Source organism: Nicotiana tomentosiformis, chromosome 9 (genome assembly GCF_000390325.3).
Source record: "Nicotiana tomentosiformis chromosome 9, ASM39032v3, whole genome shotgun sequence".
NCBI classification, from domain to species: Eukaryota; Viridiplantae; Streptophyta; class Magnoliopsida; order Solanales; family Solanaceae; genus Nicotiana; species Nicotiana tomentosiformis.
In genome coordinates, this window is record NC_090820.1 from 2,353,137 (window position 1) to 2,368,195 (window position 15,059).

The 15,059-nt window shown below is 32.4% G+C and overlaps 1 protein-coding gene across 2 annotated transcripts; it reads right to left on the minus strand.

The window, feature by feature from the left end:
- Positions 1 to 587: 587 nt before the first annotated feature.
- On the minus strand, positions 588 to 11,308 carry LOC104111962 (transcription factor bHLH128). 2 transcript variants are annotated; one of them, XM_009621782.4, is made up of 6 exons: positions 10,783 to 11,308; positions 3,824 to 4,137; positions 3,024 to 3,161; positions 2,448 to 2,513; positions 1,900 to 1,968; positions 588 to 914 (listed from the first exon to the last, which is right to left on the minus strand). In XM_009621782.4, the coding sequence occupies exons 1-6, from the start codon at positions 11,237 to 11,239 to the stop codon at positions 858 to 860; spliced, it is 1,101 nt and encodes a 366-aa protein (XP_009620077.1). In that variant the 5' UTR covers positions 11,240 to 11,308; the 3' UTR covers positions 588 to 857. The 2 variants fall into 2 exon arrangements, with proteins under 2 accessions (XP_009620077.1, XP_009620076.1); XM_009621781.4 differs by having other exon boundaries at positions 3,824 to 4,146.
- Positions 11,309 to 15,059: the final 3,751 nt, after the last annotated feature.

Below are 15,059 nucleotides of genomic sequence, written 5' to 3' on the forward strand. Positions count from 1 at the left end.
CATGAACTAAACTTTGTCATGGTAGCGCACTTTTGTTTCAACCGTTTCAGGAAAGTCGTTCGATTTTTTTTTTATTGAGACTATCGGCATAGTTTATTTTTTTTCAGATTAAAATTTATGAAGAAATAAAAAACTACAAAGAGTATATCTAGGGGACAAGACCAATACATCTACATATTAAAGTTGAGAAAAAGGGGCATCAGAATATAAATTTTCAACTCACAAGTCACAAGAAATGGCTGTTTTTTAGTAGCAAAAGTATTGATCATCAAGATATAAATTTTTCTGTGTTTTCTTCCATCTGATTAAATTTAATTTATATTTTTACTTAATACAAATTCATAAAAGAATCTAAATGAAAGAGTTTATGGCATACATGGGGAAGAACGGGGATCGGTTTTATGGTCCATTACATATATAAATTTAGTTATATGACTATTTTCATAAAAGGTCATTAACAAAAATAAATCAGTAAATAAAACACAAAGTTCTTTGTAGGATCAATTCTTCTCTTTAAATTGTAAACGAAATAGAGAAGTGAAAGTCCATCAGCATGAATTAGCCTTATGATTTTCAAGAAAAGAATCTAGAAAGAAAAATGAACCCAAAACTGAATTACAAATTAAATGTTAAGAGGGAAAAAAAACTAGAATAATCCAAACAATCATATACGTGGTCCAACTGAAAAAGTAAAAAAAAAAACGACCAAGAGAATTCACTTTTAGCTTTAAAAAAGCTAGTAGGAAATTTGTTACCATATGTACAGATTCTGAATTCTTCTACAGAGGCAATAATGGTGACAAAAAAGCCTTTAGGTCAATCTTCAGCTAATGCTTCCTCCCATTTTGTATGCACTGTTATTGACTGGATTTCTTACATCCACATTTGCAGTTTTCAAGTTCAGTATTGAGATTCTGCACAAGAATAAGAACAATATGAAAAAATAATATCTACTACTTGTAGGAGGAAAATGGAATCTAAGAATCCGAGATGAAGACGTAGACTCACAATGTGAACGAGGTAAGAGAGTGCCACGGACGATGCTTAACACATGTAATTGGAGTGTGTTTCAGGGCTTTACATAAGCTCGTACAAATTAAAGAAGATTTAGAAGAGAGAAGAGAGAGAAGTTTCGTCAATAAAGGCGGGGCTGGTTAATTTTGTAATTTATCATTTTTCCGTCATCACTAATTTTTTGCAAAATATATTAGACCTCCTCCACCACACCCCCACTCCCCCTCCCCACCCCCTAAAAAAAAAGATTTAACTATTTTCACTTTAATTTATGACTCTTAAGGTCAAAATGTTGTTTGGACCCTCTAATTATATTTTCATGCCCGTGTTGATAGACGTCCGGCAATATTTTGAAGAGTGCGAGCAACATACAACAATAATAACAACCCAGTATAATCCCACTAGTGGGGTTTGGGGAGGGTAGTGTGTACGCAGACCTTACCTCTATCCTGGAGTAGAGAGGTTGTTTCCGATAGACCATCGGCTTCCTCCCTCCAAGAACTACCCACCTTGCTCTTGGGGTGACTCGAACTCACAACCTCTTGATTGGAAGTGGAGGGTGCTCGCCACTAGAGCAACCCACTCTTGTCAGTGCGAGCAACATAGGATATAGTATTTTCATACATACCTAGCCATACTTCATGAACTAAGTAAATACTCATACCTAGGTGCATGTAACTGGATAGATAAAGTAAAGCTGCAGTCTCGGGTTCGAGCTATGGATATTTAGTCGCTTTTGTTAGGGAGCGCTTTACCCCCCAATGTGGGACTTCCCGATGCGAATCCGGATTTAGTCGGGCCCCAATGTGGATACCGGACATCGGGTGGGAAACCAAAAAAAAAAAAAAGCTGCAAGAAGAAAAGTAGATCAACTTATTCACCCACCTGAACCTGATCTTGAAGGGTTCGAATGTGCTGCACTGCTAGATCCAGCATGTCAGCGTAGCTCGTTTGCTGCAAAAAATTAACAAGACGATAAAATTTGCAGCTCAAGCATGTTCCAAGAAATGTCAAATGAGAAAATAAGGAGAAGTGGAACATAAGAAAAGCAAGAATACAATCAAGATTACAGAAAGATTTTTTTTTTTTTACATAAGAAATCTATACATTATTCAATAGACTGATAGTTGAACAGCATTTTAACAAGCCAAGTAACAATTATTCAATTAATAGAAGTCTTTTTGCCGCTTCCAATTTGCTATTTTTCTTTGTTCCAAGTAAACACGATTACGGAGTTATAGTGTATGCAGCACTTCATAAATAGCTAATGCTTTATAATCGCATAGCTATACTGCAAGTTCGGCTTAAAACTTAATGACACACCCTCCCCCTCCAATACCATAAAGACATTTCTCATGATACTTTTCCTTCGCAAAGAAGTTAAACATGAAATGAATGAGAAATTATAATAGATACAAAAACACAAACTATACCTTGTCCATGTTTGGAACAAGATCTTGTAACTTCTTAAGCTTCCCGCTTATTCTGGTTCTTCTCTCCTGCATAAGGCAAGAAAAGAACAAATTGCTCACTATCACATGTACATTAGCACACGAACAATCTAATCAATAATCATTAGCACATGAACATAGCTACGATGTTCCAAATTTTGAGAAAAATATTTCAAACGCCGCATCTACTGCATGTTGATATCTACATCTGTTGTTACAGAACAGTAGAATTGGTATTCAGAATCAGTGCGTTATGAGTCATTGGAAGGGTTGCATCGTCTTCAGCTGATTATATCCTTTTCTTTCAAACAATATGGTTTGTACATATGCCAAAAAATTAATTTTGTTTGACCTAGGAGGACAAAATTTATTTTGTACCACTTAAGCGTACATTAGTGTCTTGTAAGTTATCAAACTATTCAAGTGGTTTTTAGAAACATATAGTTCATTGACTATCTTTAGAAGTTAATTGATTGTATCAATAACTTCTTTCCTTTTTCCATTTTTTTCCTTTTGAAAGGGCAAATTCAAGAAATAACTTAAGAAATTGAAATTCACCCTTTCTGCAATGCTGCGAGGATGAGTAGCACAACCACGCTTGGCACGAATTTTGCAAGGAACAGAATCCTCAGGGATGTGCAGCAATCTATCCATTGATGCCATTTCTAGTGCTGTCTGAGACAAGCCAAACTGGAACTGAAAATGGTTCAGAAAAAAATGTCAGGTCATCCTTCCACAAAGGAATAAAAATGCAGTTTTGCATCACTATTTGTGAGAATTACACAAGAGTAAATTGAGCATGCCAAGAAGGAGTATGCCTGTTTTATTTTAAACTTTTCTTGCAAAGAAAATACATATACATACAGTGTGTAGTAGTAAGGTTATCAAGGCGAAAAATGGAAAGGAAGTATATGTATTGCTGTTGTCCTTTTGACATGTTCAAAACAGACTTCAAACAGTGAAGATATATGTGCTTTCTTATAGTGATTATCAAGTTTAATTTAGTTGGACGAAAGAAGAAAGGTAGGGAACTAGGGATAAAAGAATGCCAAGAGAAGAAGCAAATCATCAATTTTTGAAAGATTTCAGTAATAGTGTGTTGAAAGAAAAAAAATTGAGATTTGATTTTGAAACAGTTGTAAGGACACCAAATCAAAGCGCATAACTTTTTTCCATCCAAAAGGTTAAAATCATTAAAATGAGATCTCACTTTTCACATAAATACTGTTAATGTTAGGCGTATCACATGCACAACTCAAAAAATCAGGATAAAGAAAACACGACCCTTAAACATTAGCTACTAAAAGTACAATTTCTCCATAAAAAAAGTTACTTTGACAAAGTTTCAGTAAGATTACCTGAGTTTCCCCGTCATCGAGCCCATTGACAATGTCATTGCTAATGTGCTTGGCTCGTTTGCTCGGAGTGACAGAGAACATTATAGAATTGTTATCTTCCCATGAACCCATTGCGAAACTACTTGCAGTGGCATAAGAATTTGTTGACTTTCTGTGGCCATTGTCTGTACTAGTCCCTTCAACATCCTCATTTTCCTCTGCTATTTGAGAGAGAGCTTCTTGCCTAGTGAAGCTGAGCTGAGAGTTCAGCCTTGTTATACCCCGGCTACTGTCTGCGACGCCTTTAGAGTTATAGCTTCCTCTACCCATTGATACTGAAAAGCCTAAGTTCATGTCAAACTTGAAATATATTACGAACATCATTCAACTTATATCAGAGCACGTAAGAGGTCGTGGATTCAAATCACACCGTCATGCAAACAACAGAAACTATATCCACATGTTTGAATCATCAAAGAATTGAATGGGGTGATCATGTCATCTAAAAGCTTAATTTGTAATAGACAATACACGTTTTATCACCTAATTATACTATGAGTCAACACGCTTCTCTTTGAAGACAATGAATTTTTCTTTTCCACATTAAATGTTTTTTGGTTTTGTATCTTAAGTTCCTTGTTGTCATAGTTGAAATATATTACCAACCTAGACATAAAGAGTTATTTTTTTCCACATTAAAAGAAATGTTATTACTCAATCTAAAATTACATTGTGCTCTAAGGACATTTAGAAAATCTATTTTGGTCTACCGGAGTAGAAAGCCTTTTTAGGGCTATGGAAGTAATAATATAAAATTTGAAAAATACTCATTGTTTTCAAAAGGTTTTACGAGCTAATAACTTTTTTTGTGATTCAACAAGACTACAAGAATGCTTAATGTACTAAGCCTATTTTAGGCAAAGGTCATTTCATCAAAAGTAAAAGAAGAATCTTTAGAAAGCCATGCTGTAAATTAACTTTTACATTAAATTGCATATAACATTATAACTTTTTAAGCCCAATGAAGAAATGCAGTTTGTGGCCATTTATCGGGGCAAGTGCAAAGATAACCATTTTTAGTGATGCTATTTAGAGATTAGCCAGTACTTATTTTGTCCTGAAATTTTAAATTAAAAACCTTAACTTCAGGACAACTCAGAACATTTTTGTCCGGAAAAATTAAACTAAAAAACTGAAATTCAGGATGCACTGACTAATTCCTAAATAGCAATCCTTTAAAGTGGCTACCTGGTGCCATTTCTACCCATTTATCTTGAGTAGTTTGCCTGCTTGGAGCTCAATTATTTCAAACTAACCATTTGAGATAGCATAATCAATGTTCACAGTGAGAAAATCTTGTCATATTATTAAAATCCAAACACCCCACATTATATAAACCTTGGATAACGTGGTTATAAGCTCATTTCTTATTTTTAACTTTTACCCTCTTTGCCATGTTAGAGATAACCATTCTTTTCAATAAATAACCGTCATTCTACTCTTATTAATCTTGCAAGTCTATTTTCAAAACAAAAGAAAAAGTCATCTTCATAAAAAGGAGAGACTATGACAATATAACCGGACTGAGTTGAAAAAGGGAAATCCAATTAGTGAGAAGGATTTAAGTTACATACCCTCGCAGTAAACTTTTTTTAACACTTTTTGTGTAGCTTAACATATAAAAGCAGGCTAGTTTACATTTTCATAAAGTTACTATTTAATCTTTATCATATAAATTATTTGAAGAATTTACAAATAAACTAATTATGAAAATATTTTATGCATCGTTAATGCGTAAAACTTAAATCTTATTAAAAAATTATTATTACCAACATGCTAATAAGGATGGGAAAAAAAGGATGAAAGAATGAAAAATGTTTTAGAGGGGAAAGAAAAAGGAGGGGGGTAAAAAACATCAATTATTGAAAACTAGTAAAGTACTCAAGAACATTGGGCTCGTTTTAGGTGGCGGCTAAGGTATAAATAAATTACTATAATAATAATAATAATAATAATAATAATAATAATAATAATAATAGTAATAATAATAATAATGGATAACAAAGAGCAAGTGGGAATCACGGGTCAAGTAATACCCATGCACGTGATAACTGACCAGTCATGAAATTTTAGGAGCTGTTTGGTGAATGCATCTTGACCTCAAAATAAGCCAAAAAAAAAAATAGGAGTATTGGATTCAAAGAATCTATGCACAATAACCATCAATTAAATAAAGGGCCATGAACTTTTTCTTAGTATTATTTTATTGGCTAGTTGGGAACTTTAATAATTATGTAATGTCAACTTGCTATCTGAAAGTTTGGACCCCTAAAAACAAAGAAAATGCTCACTTCCTCCAATAAGGATTAAGGAGTTTCTTACTAAGATTATGATTAGGGAAACAAGACAATGATATCATCTATTGTTCATTGGGCAACTCATGGGGCCCAACTGCCAACTTGTTCTACTAATGGCCACTTAGTCTCTACTTGCTCAATATTTGTTTAAAATTACAAAGACCATAAACCTTTTTTCCCTACAAGTTCCTAATTTCATTCAATCCTAGTATATTTCCAAGTTGTACTAGTTTTATCTTTCTATTTATTTATAAAGAGGCTTTTGCGTTGAAACAAAAAAAGGAGAAACTATAACATAACTAATGGAGTTGCACATTTGGCTAGTGTTTTTTTTTTGGCCAAAGTATTTTTTTTCCAAACTTAATGTGTTTGTCCAAACTTTTGAAAGAAAAAAGTACTTTTGATTCGAAGTAGAAGCTATTTTTGAGAAACATAAAAAGTAGCTTCCTCCAGAAGTACTTTTCTGAAAATCATTTTTGAAAAAATACACTTAGAAATATTTTTAAAAGTTTGATTAAATACTAATTGCTAATCAAAAGTATTTTCAAATTAATTAGCAAAACACAAGTTGCTTCTGCTTTTTTGAAAAAATACTTTTAAAAATAAGTTTGGTTTTAGAAACTTCATATGTCATACTATAAATGGAAGCACCCCACAAACACTAATGTATTAATTACAAAAAGGTGGGGGAGGTGGGGGAAGATAAAGGAACCCAAGTTGATTGACCCGTTCAAGTTTTTACTAAATCAAGAATTTGGCTTACTCACTGCTTTTTTATTTTGGTCCAAAATAAGTATCCATTTATATAATAAAGAAAAAATTCAATTTGTTTTTACTCTTTTATCCTTATGTGCATATCCCTAAAAAGTTTTCTTACTTCTCACATTAAATCCACTATAACTATGTGACCAATATTTAATTAAGGGTAGTTTAGTTAAACTGGGTATTTTTGTATAGAATTTAGTATTTTCTTAATGGGCATCCATAAACCAAACTGGTCACTTATGGACAGGAGGGAGTAGTTTATAAACTCATTAACTTAAGAGATTAATATAACTTTTAAAGGTCTATTAGTAGACCTAAACCTAACCTAGAGTAGATGTAAGATTGTTAAAAAGAAATTGATACAAATTAAATTCCCCTATTACGTGGTCAAAATATACACATTAATTGTTGGCTGAGATCGTTCACGGAAACAACTTTATTAGTTGAAAACGACTATTATATACCAAAAAAATTGTAGAGTTTTTAATAATATTCGAAATTTGATCCAAATCCAATATAGTGCTTCTCGTTAAGGATTTAATAATAGAAATATCAAAATTTGACTCTTTACCTCAATTCGATAGGTAAATAGACACGAATTAAGGGATTCCAAATTTCACAAGCTGAATACCTCTTTTTTTTCAAAAGTCTTCTCCTAGAGATTTTATTTGACTAATTTTATTTGATAGTACATAAATTCGAGTACCAAGTTGCACAAGTTGCATCTACGCCTCTGAAAAAAAAACTCTAAAATGAAAAAGAAAAACCCTATTATATATTAAGTGCTTAAGAGATTCTAATCTTAAAGAGGGATCCAGCATAATTAATTAATTAATTAATTAATTAATTTAGACCACTGGTTTCATTTGCAAAAGCTGTGGGTGATTGGAAGCAGACACACATGCATTCACCTTCCCAAAAACTGTGGAACCCACCTTTACATGTCACTTAGAGTGGATACAGGATTAAGACCTACAAATTAGCTCCAATAAAGTTCCTAATTTGCCCTTGATGGATAATTTTGTTCTATTAAAAAAGAGCAATAGTAATTTGTCGGCTGCTTACTTTATATTACCTTCTAAATTAGGAAACTAATTCTGTTTACCCTAACTAACCCAAGATCTTTTCCCTATATATTTGTATCTATATAGTAGCCTAAATAGCAATTTTCTTCATTTTTATTCTCAACTCTGGCATGAAAATTTTAAATATCCAATCTATATTATTCGTCATTTAAAGTTTTTGCAGATCCTTTAAGAAAAATATTTAATAATCTTAATCATAAGAGTATTATCTAAATTACTTTTTCTCTTTAGTATCTCACTTAAATAATATTGGAAGAGTAAAGGTTGATCTACAGAAAGCTAATGGCTTTTTATTTTTTTAAAAGGTAAATATTTTAAAACAACTTCAACTTCCACAAACGACTAATAAATGGATTCAATTTACAGACATCAAGTACTGAAGTCTAAAATCTGGTTTACCATCTTTTGTCAAGATTGGCAAGTATTAGTAGAATTTTGCGGGAAAGTAGACAGATCAAAGAACATACACAAAATGGCAGTCCTGCACAGGAAAAGCAGAACAAGCTAAACTTTTCGCCGATATGATATATTTTTTTTAGAATCGAGAAATTTTTCAGAGTTAGTGGCGCACGGTTTGAAGATAACTGGTCTGCTCATCCGCACTTATCCACTTAAATATTAAGTTTTTATCTATAGTAATATTTGAACTCATAACGTTCGTCTAACTCACATATCACATATTATGCTTTTACTACTTAGTCAAGAACCGGGGCTCGTCAATATGATACACTTGTTATAGTAAGTTTAAAAGTTGAAAGTGCTTGCTAATCATATGGAAGGAAATAAAAATGAATTTGCAAGTTACAAGGAGGCATTAAAAATTCTTTTTAGTTTTTAGTATCGAGAGCCCGTTTGGACATAAGACTTCCAATTTTCGAAATCATAGTTTGATCATAAAATTTTCAATTTTCACTTGGAAATGCATTTTGCAAATTTTCGAAAATTTGAAAAACTCTAAAAAGCTATTTTTTCAATATTTTCACTCAAATCACTCACAAAACTTCAAAAAAAACCCAAAATTATATTTATGTCCAAACACAACTTCTAAATTTCAAATACCATTTTCATTTTAAAAAAAAATTCTCCTTTTTTGAAATTTTACAATTCTTATGTCCAAACGCCGACTAAGTGTCTCCTTTTGACATATACGTAACTCTTTTTTTTTGTTGGTGGTTTTTATTAGCAACTTGCTATATGTAATTAGATGAGACAAACTCATTCAATAACTCTAAACTCGCTGTACAAGCATCCTCCTCAACTCCACTCTTATGTGTGCTTTTTGAGTAATTAAATATATGTGTAAGTGCTCAACTAGTCAGTTTATACGTATGATTATGACATAAGTAAATCTTATTTTTGTACTCTAATCTCATGACAATTAGCTAACTTAGTAGTCCAATAGATGATCACAATAATGATTATCATCCATTGGTTCTATCTACAAGAAACCTACTTTCTCATTTCATTTACGCTAATTACCCTTTAAATAATATCATTAATCCGTGGTCCACACATGCGAGTTAGGATTTTAAATTTATGGACTTGAGACTCTAATCTTTTTAAGTTATTGAGTTCTAAATTAATAGTTTATACATAGTGGCACTACGCCCCTAAACTCATCTGATTTATATATCATTTACTACTACACAACTAGCTTCTTAACTGATAAGACAAGGTTTTAGTACAAAACTAAGAATTTTTCCCTTTCACGTATTTGAACGTTAATTCATAGTCAGGGGCGGAGCTACAGTAGTGGGTGCGGGTTCGATCGAATTCAGTGACTTTTTTCGGAACCCTTTAATTGTATTAAAATATTTACTAAATCTATATAAATATATACTGCCGAATCCAATAACAAAAGAGGTCTTGGTTCAACGGTAAGGGTTGTGAAAGATGAGGGTTCGATTCCCGCTGAAAACAGTGTTTTAAAATTTAGAACTCACACACTTCAAATCCTAGCCCCGGCCTCTGTTCATAGTTGCTGGACTTTTCATACCAAAGTTAGGTCTGAAGAACCAACAGGCAATACTAGTTCCATAAGATGTAAGGAAAATAGCAACATTATTTCCTTTGAGGTTTCTATTGTTTGGGCATCTTGATTCCCTATTTAACTCTATTCATCTTGATTCCAATTTAACTTTATTCATACTCTTTATGTTCCATTTAATATGACACTTTTTCTTTTTAGTGTGTTTAAAAAATAACAATATATTTCTATATTTTTGAGAACTCTTTAATTTACTCTTGTAAGAATTTGCTCTTATAACCTTAAAATTGTCGCGGTATATTTAAGCACACACTTTTTCTAAGAATGTTATTAGTATGTGTCAAAAGTCGTTACTATTTCTTTTCTTAAACCATGTTTTAATTCCATAATCAATTCAATAAACGTAACGGAGGGAATACTTAAAAACGTAAGTAGGAGGAAAATAATATTAGATAATTTTTTTTTATATATCTAAGTTTAGTAGATAAAGTTATTTGATATAACAGGCTAATTGTTCATAGTGATTGAAAGAGTACTCATATGCATGCCACTAGGTTAAGAGTACGAGGCTGATAGTTGTCTTGTCGCAACAAAAAATAGGTTATCTAATGCAAAATTACATTTCAAAGTTTGTTATTTATGCAAGCAAAGTCTTCTCTAATTGGTTAAAAAGTCACCAAAAGCTGAAGATTTTTGGTTGGCAAACAAAAAGGAATCAAAAACACGAAGGACAAACTCGTCATTTCGGACTTCAAAAGTGAAAAAAAAAAGATAAACTAAACTTACCAGTATCACCAGCAGCAGCAGCAAGTTGATTAAGAAACCTAGCTGGTGAGCTACTATGTCGAACCAACGGCGTCGTCGAAGAACTCGCCGCCGGCATAACTCCACATCCGCCGCCGCCGCCGCCGCCGCCACTGCCAATTGTTAAATCATTGAATCCAATTGATCTCTGTAAACTCGATTGTTCCTTAGCCTTACTAGTAGATTCTGAATTTAACGAATTAGATGACGTCATATTCGGCGAAAAATATCGCGAAGGTCCAAGGTGTTGATGGTGGGACCCGTGGAGGTTAAAATCGTGATTATTAGCACCAATGACGGATTCAACTGCAGTAGTTAAAAACGAGCCCGGAGCTGAACCGTAACGGGTCAGTCCTCCTCCGCCGTTGCTACCGCCGCCAGCGGTGGTGCTGTGGCTCATTGAATTTTGAGATGAAGAAGAAGTTGAGGAAGGATACATAATTTGTTTGAATTAGAATTTGTTTAAGATTTTGGAGCTTGGGAAGTTAATAGAGAGAGAGGGGTGGGTGGGGTGGGTGGGGGTTAGGGATGGGGGGTGGGGAAAGAGCAAGTGGGAAGTTTTAAAAAAAGAAAGTGAGGGGATGTGCTGATACACTTGTTTGAGGAAAAGTCTGATGAGAAAGAGAGAGTGGATCAGCCAATGGGAATTTGTTGTTTTTGTCCTTACCTTTTATAGAAAATTATAAGAAAAGTACTAGTGTAGTACTACTATTTTCTCCATTTAAGTAAGAAATATAAATAAAATCTTAATGTGTGATTTTAAATGTCTTATGATATTTTTGTTGGTGTAAAAGTATATTACTTAAGATAAAATATGAAATTTGAGCCCGTTTGGACATAGAATTTTTTCACTTTTTTTCGAAATCAGTTTTTGGCTATAAAATTTCCAATTTTAACTTGAATATGAATTTCAAAAATTTTCGAAAATTTGAAAAACTCTAAAAAATTATTTTTCAAAATTTTCACTCATATCACTCACAAAATTTCAAAAATAACCCAAAATTATATCCATGTCCAAACATAACTCTAATTTTCAAATACCATTTTCACTTGAAAATTATTTTACTTTTTTTTGGAATTTTACAATTCTTATGTCCAAACGCCCTAAATGTTAATGTTTTTGTTTATGTGAACCTTTTCTTTTTTTAAGATTCAAACTATATAAACTTAGAGCAATATTGTAAAATATATTTTTTTATTACATTGACATGAGAAAAATTATAATTTATAGTACTTTTTATTTTTTTCATATAATTTTTGAATATTTATATTTTAACTTTAAAATATTAAATTAATCTAATCTAATTTAGCTTAAAAGATAAGTCAAATTAACTCTAAAAAAATACAAAGTTTCACATAAACGAAGGAAATAAATTATTTTCAAAGCACCAGTAAGTTTTATATACTTTTAGTTCTCTTTTTAATTTTTAATATAGGCGCTGGTTGGGGTGGGCGCTGGGGTGAGTGTGAAGAAACTTAGTTTAAGAGTTTATAATTGACTTCCTAAGTCAAAACTTCTTCTATAAATGAGAAGGTAATTAATGGGCAAATTTTGGCAATTATTTGATTAAGAATGCTAAAGTAATTTCTAACCCACCTTCAAAGTAATTATATTTTTGCAGGTTTCATGTTTTTCTTTTAAGCCTTGTTCTAAATGACACCAGAGGGGTTAAGGTTGAATTAATCTTAGATATATTCTACGTATCTTTAAGCAAATTTATAGTTATCGTTATATAATTATAATATTGTTCTCATATATATATGTTACAGAATCGACATGAAATTGAACACTTAACTCTTAAAACTGTTCGCGAATTTCTTCTTGTTGACATACTTCAGCATCAATCTATGGGCTACAATCGTCACCAAATGTCTTTTATGCACGCCAAGAATTTTATACACTAGTAGGGATGGCAAGTGGTGCGGGTGCGGGTGCGGATTTTCTCTTAATCCGCAAAATTTTAACCCGCCCCGCCCCGCATAGCAGTGGCACCCGCGTTCACTCGCCCCGCATCCATACATGTGTCCACCCGCCCCGCACCGCATAAATATTTTTTTTTTTCATTTTGTTAGTTTTAAATTTTTTTAATCTTTTGGCTAGAAATATTTTACACTTTTACTATATTTATTCGTGCTTTTTATTAATTCTAACCATTACGGAGTACTTCAGTTATGGAAAGAAGAAGATAAGATACTTACGAGAATTAAATCTTGCACATATGCAATAAAGTAACTTAAAAGTTTTTGATATCATAATACCTCTTTGTATTTTAACTTTTATATTTGATAAAAGTACATATGTTAATTTTACCATATTCAAGCTTACATTAGAAATACAAAAAACTCTGTCAAGATCAATTAACAAATAGTCTATTTGAGCAAAATATATAAGAGATAACACTTTGATCAACAAAATAGATTTATAATTAATTAATAATTATGTGTTAGATATTACATTATCAGAACTTGTCATAAAAGAATAAGAACTTGACGTGTAAAAATTGGGTTCGAAGTTCAAACAATATGAAACTTTATTTTGCTTCAATATATTACATTGAATCAATTTCATTGTCACAAAGTCAGAAATTTGAATTTCCTTCTTTGATGAAATTTATAAATCCACACCGCACCTATATAGATTTAAATTTTTTTTATTTTGACCTGCCTCACACCCGCATATATTTAAACTTGCGCCGCCCCGCATGTGTCTAAACGCGCACCGCCCTGCACCCGCATCTCCCCGTCCCATTGTCATCCCTATACAGTAGCAACACAACACTCAGAGACAACAAATACAATAATAATAAATCCAGTGTAACCGCACAAATAAAATTTCGGAAAGATAATGTATATGCAGATCTATTACCTATACCTTGAGAAGGCAGAGGAGCTGTTTCCAATAACAATACTCACGCATCAAGAAATTAAACTATGTACTAATGGGTTCAACTCTATTCAAACTAGTACAATAAAAGGAATAGCTAAAACTAACTCTTAGGAAGCTAGTTCCTATGTATATGATAAAGTAATGCCAGTTTCACGAGATTATATTTACCTTCCAATAAATCCAACTCATCATATAATGAAAAAAAAAACATATTGTTTAACGACGAAACTTGATACCAGATTTGGACCGGAACTTGCCCGTGAATTGCCTATCACATTGGCCTCCACGGAATTCTAATCACGAATAATACATCAATTTGTGCACTGTACAGTTTATTTACAGATTTTGATTAACATCACAAGCCAAGTTTTGTTGCTTCGATGTTCACTAGTTAACTACCTATATATAGGGGCGAAGCTAGATTATTAGGTAAGTTTTCGAACGAACTTAGTAATATTTACTTAGACCATATATTCATATTAAAAAATCTATTAAATATTCATAAACTTTAATTCTGAACCCAATAATTAAAACGAGTCATGAGTATATTGACAAGTTTAGAACCTATGAACTTCAAATTCTATTGAGCCAAAAATAAAGACTATGAACTAAAATTATTTTAATTTATATTCTTGCTAAGTTGATAGAAACTAAAGGTCCACCAAACTATGTAGAAAACCAAGTTCTCTATAAGTTTTCACAGAACGCACGCACACAGCAGTAAGTAAATGACACAATGGAATTTTACGTGAAAAACTCTCAGCTCACGGGATTAAAAACCACGACTTACCCTTGTAGGATTTTAACTTCACTACCGAGCAAACTTTTAAATTACAACCTATTGTAACCTAGGAATTAACCTCTTAATCTCTCACTAACTTGTAACAACTCTATTACAAGCCACTTTGTAATAACTCTATTACAAAGACTTACAACTCGACTAACTCTAGCCAATACACAAACACAAGGCTTATGATTTTACAAAGATTTCCTACACAATATTTCTAACTAAGCTAAGTAGGAATTACAATTAGTAAAGTGCTTTAATAAAGGTGCAACACAACTAAGGACATGTAATAACTCAATATAGGAAACTGGTCATTCGTTATGTTATTCTTTGTTCTTGATGCCCTTGAAAATCATTTGCCAGATTGACACAGACTTGAGAGAATTGCTTAAGTCGATTCTAAATGTGCACGTGTTTTGTTTTACCTTTGCTTGATGTTAGTAATTCATTTGTGACATCACTTGGATGATCCAAGCAAGTTAAATAAAGGGCATTCCCCATAAAGTTGACTGCTATATTATTTTTGCATTGTTGTGTGTGCAGACAACAACTTTATAATTGTGAGGAGTTGACTTGTACCGTCAC

Coding starts and splice junctions, on each gene's coding strand:
- LOC104111962 (XM_009621781.4), bottom strand. CDS start 11,239: ATGTATCCTTCCTCAACTTCTTCTTCATCTCAAAATTCAATGAGCCAC. Junction 3,162..3,823: donor TCGATGACGGGGAAACTCAG/GTAATCTTACTG, acceptor AACCATTTTCAG/TTCCAGTTTGGCTTGTCTCA. Junction 915..1,899: donor CCCTTCAAGATCAGGTTCAG/GTGGGTGAATAA, acceptor ATTCTTGTGCAG/AATCTCAATACTGAACTTGA.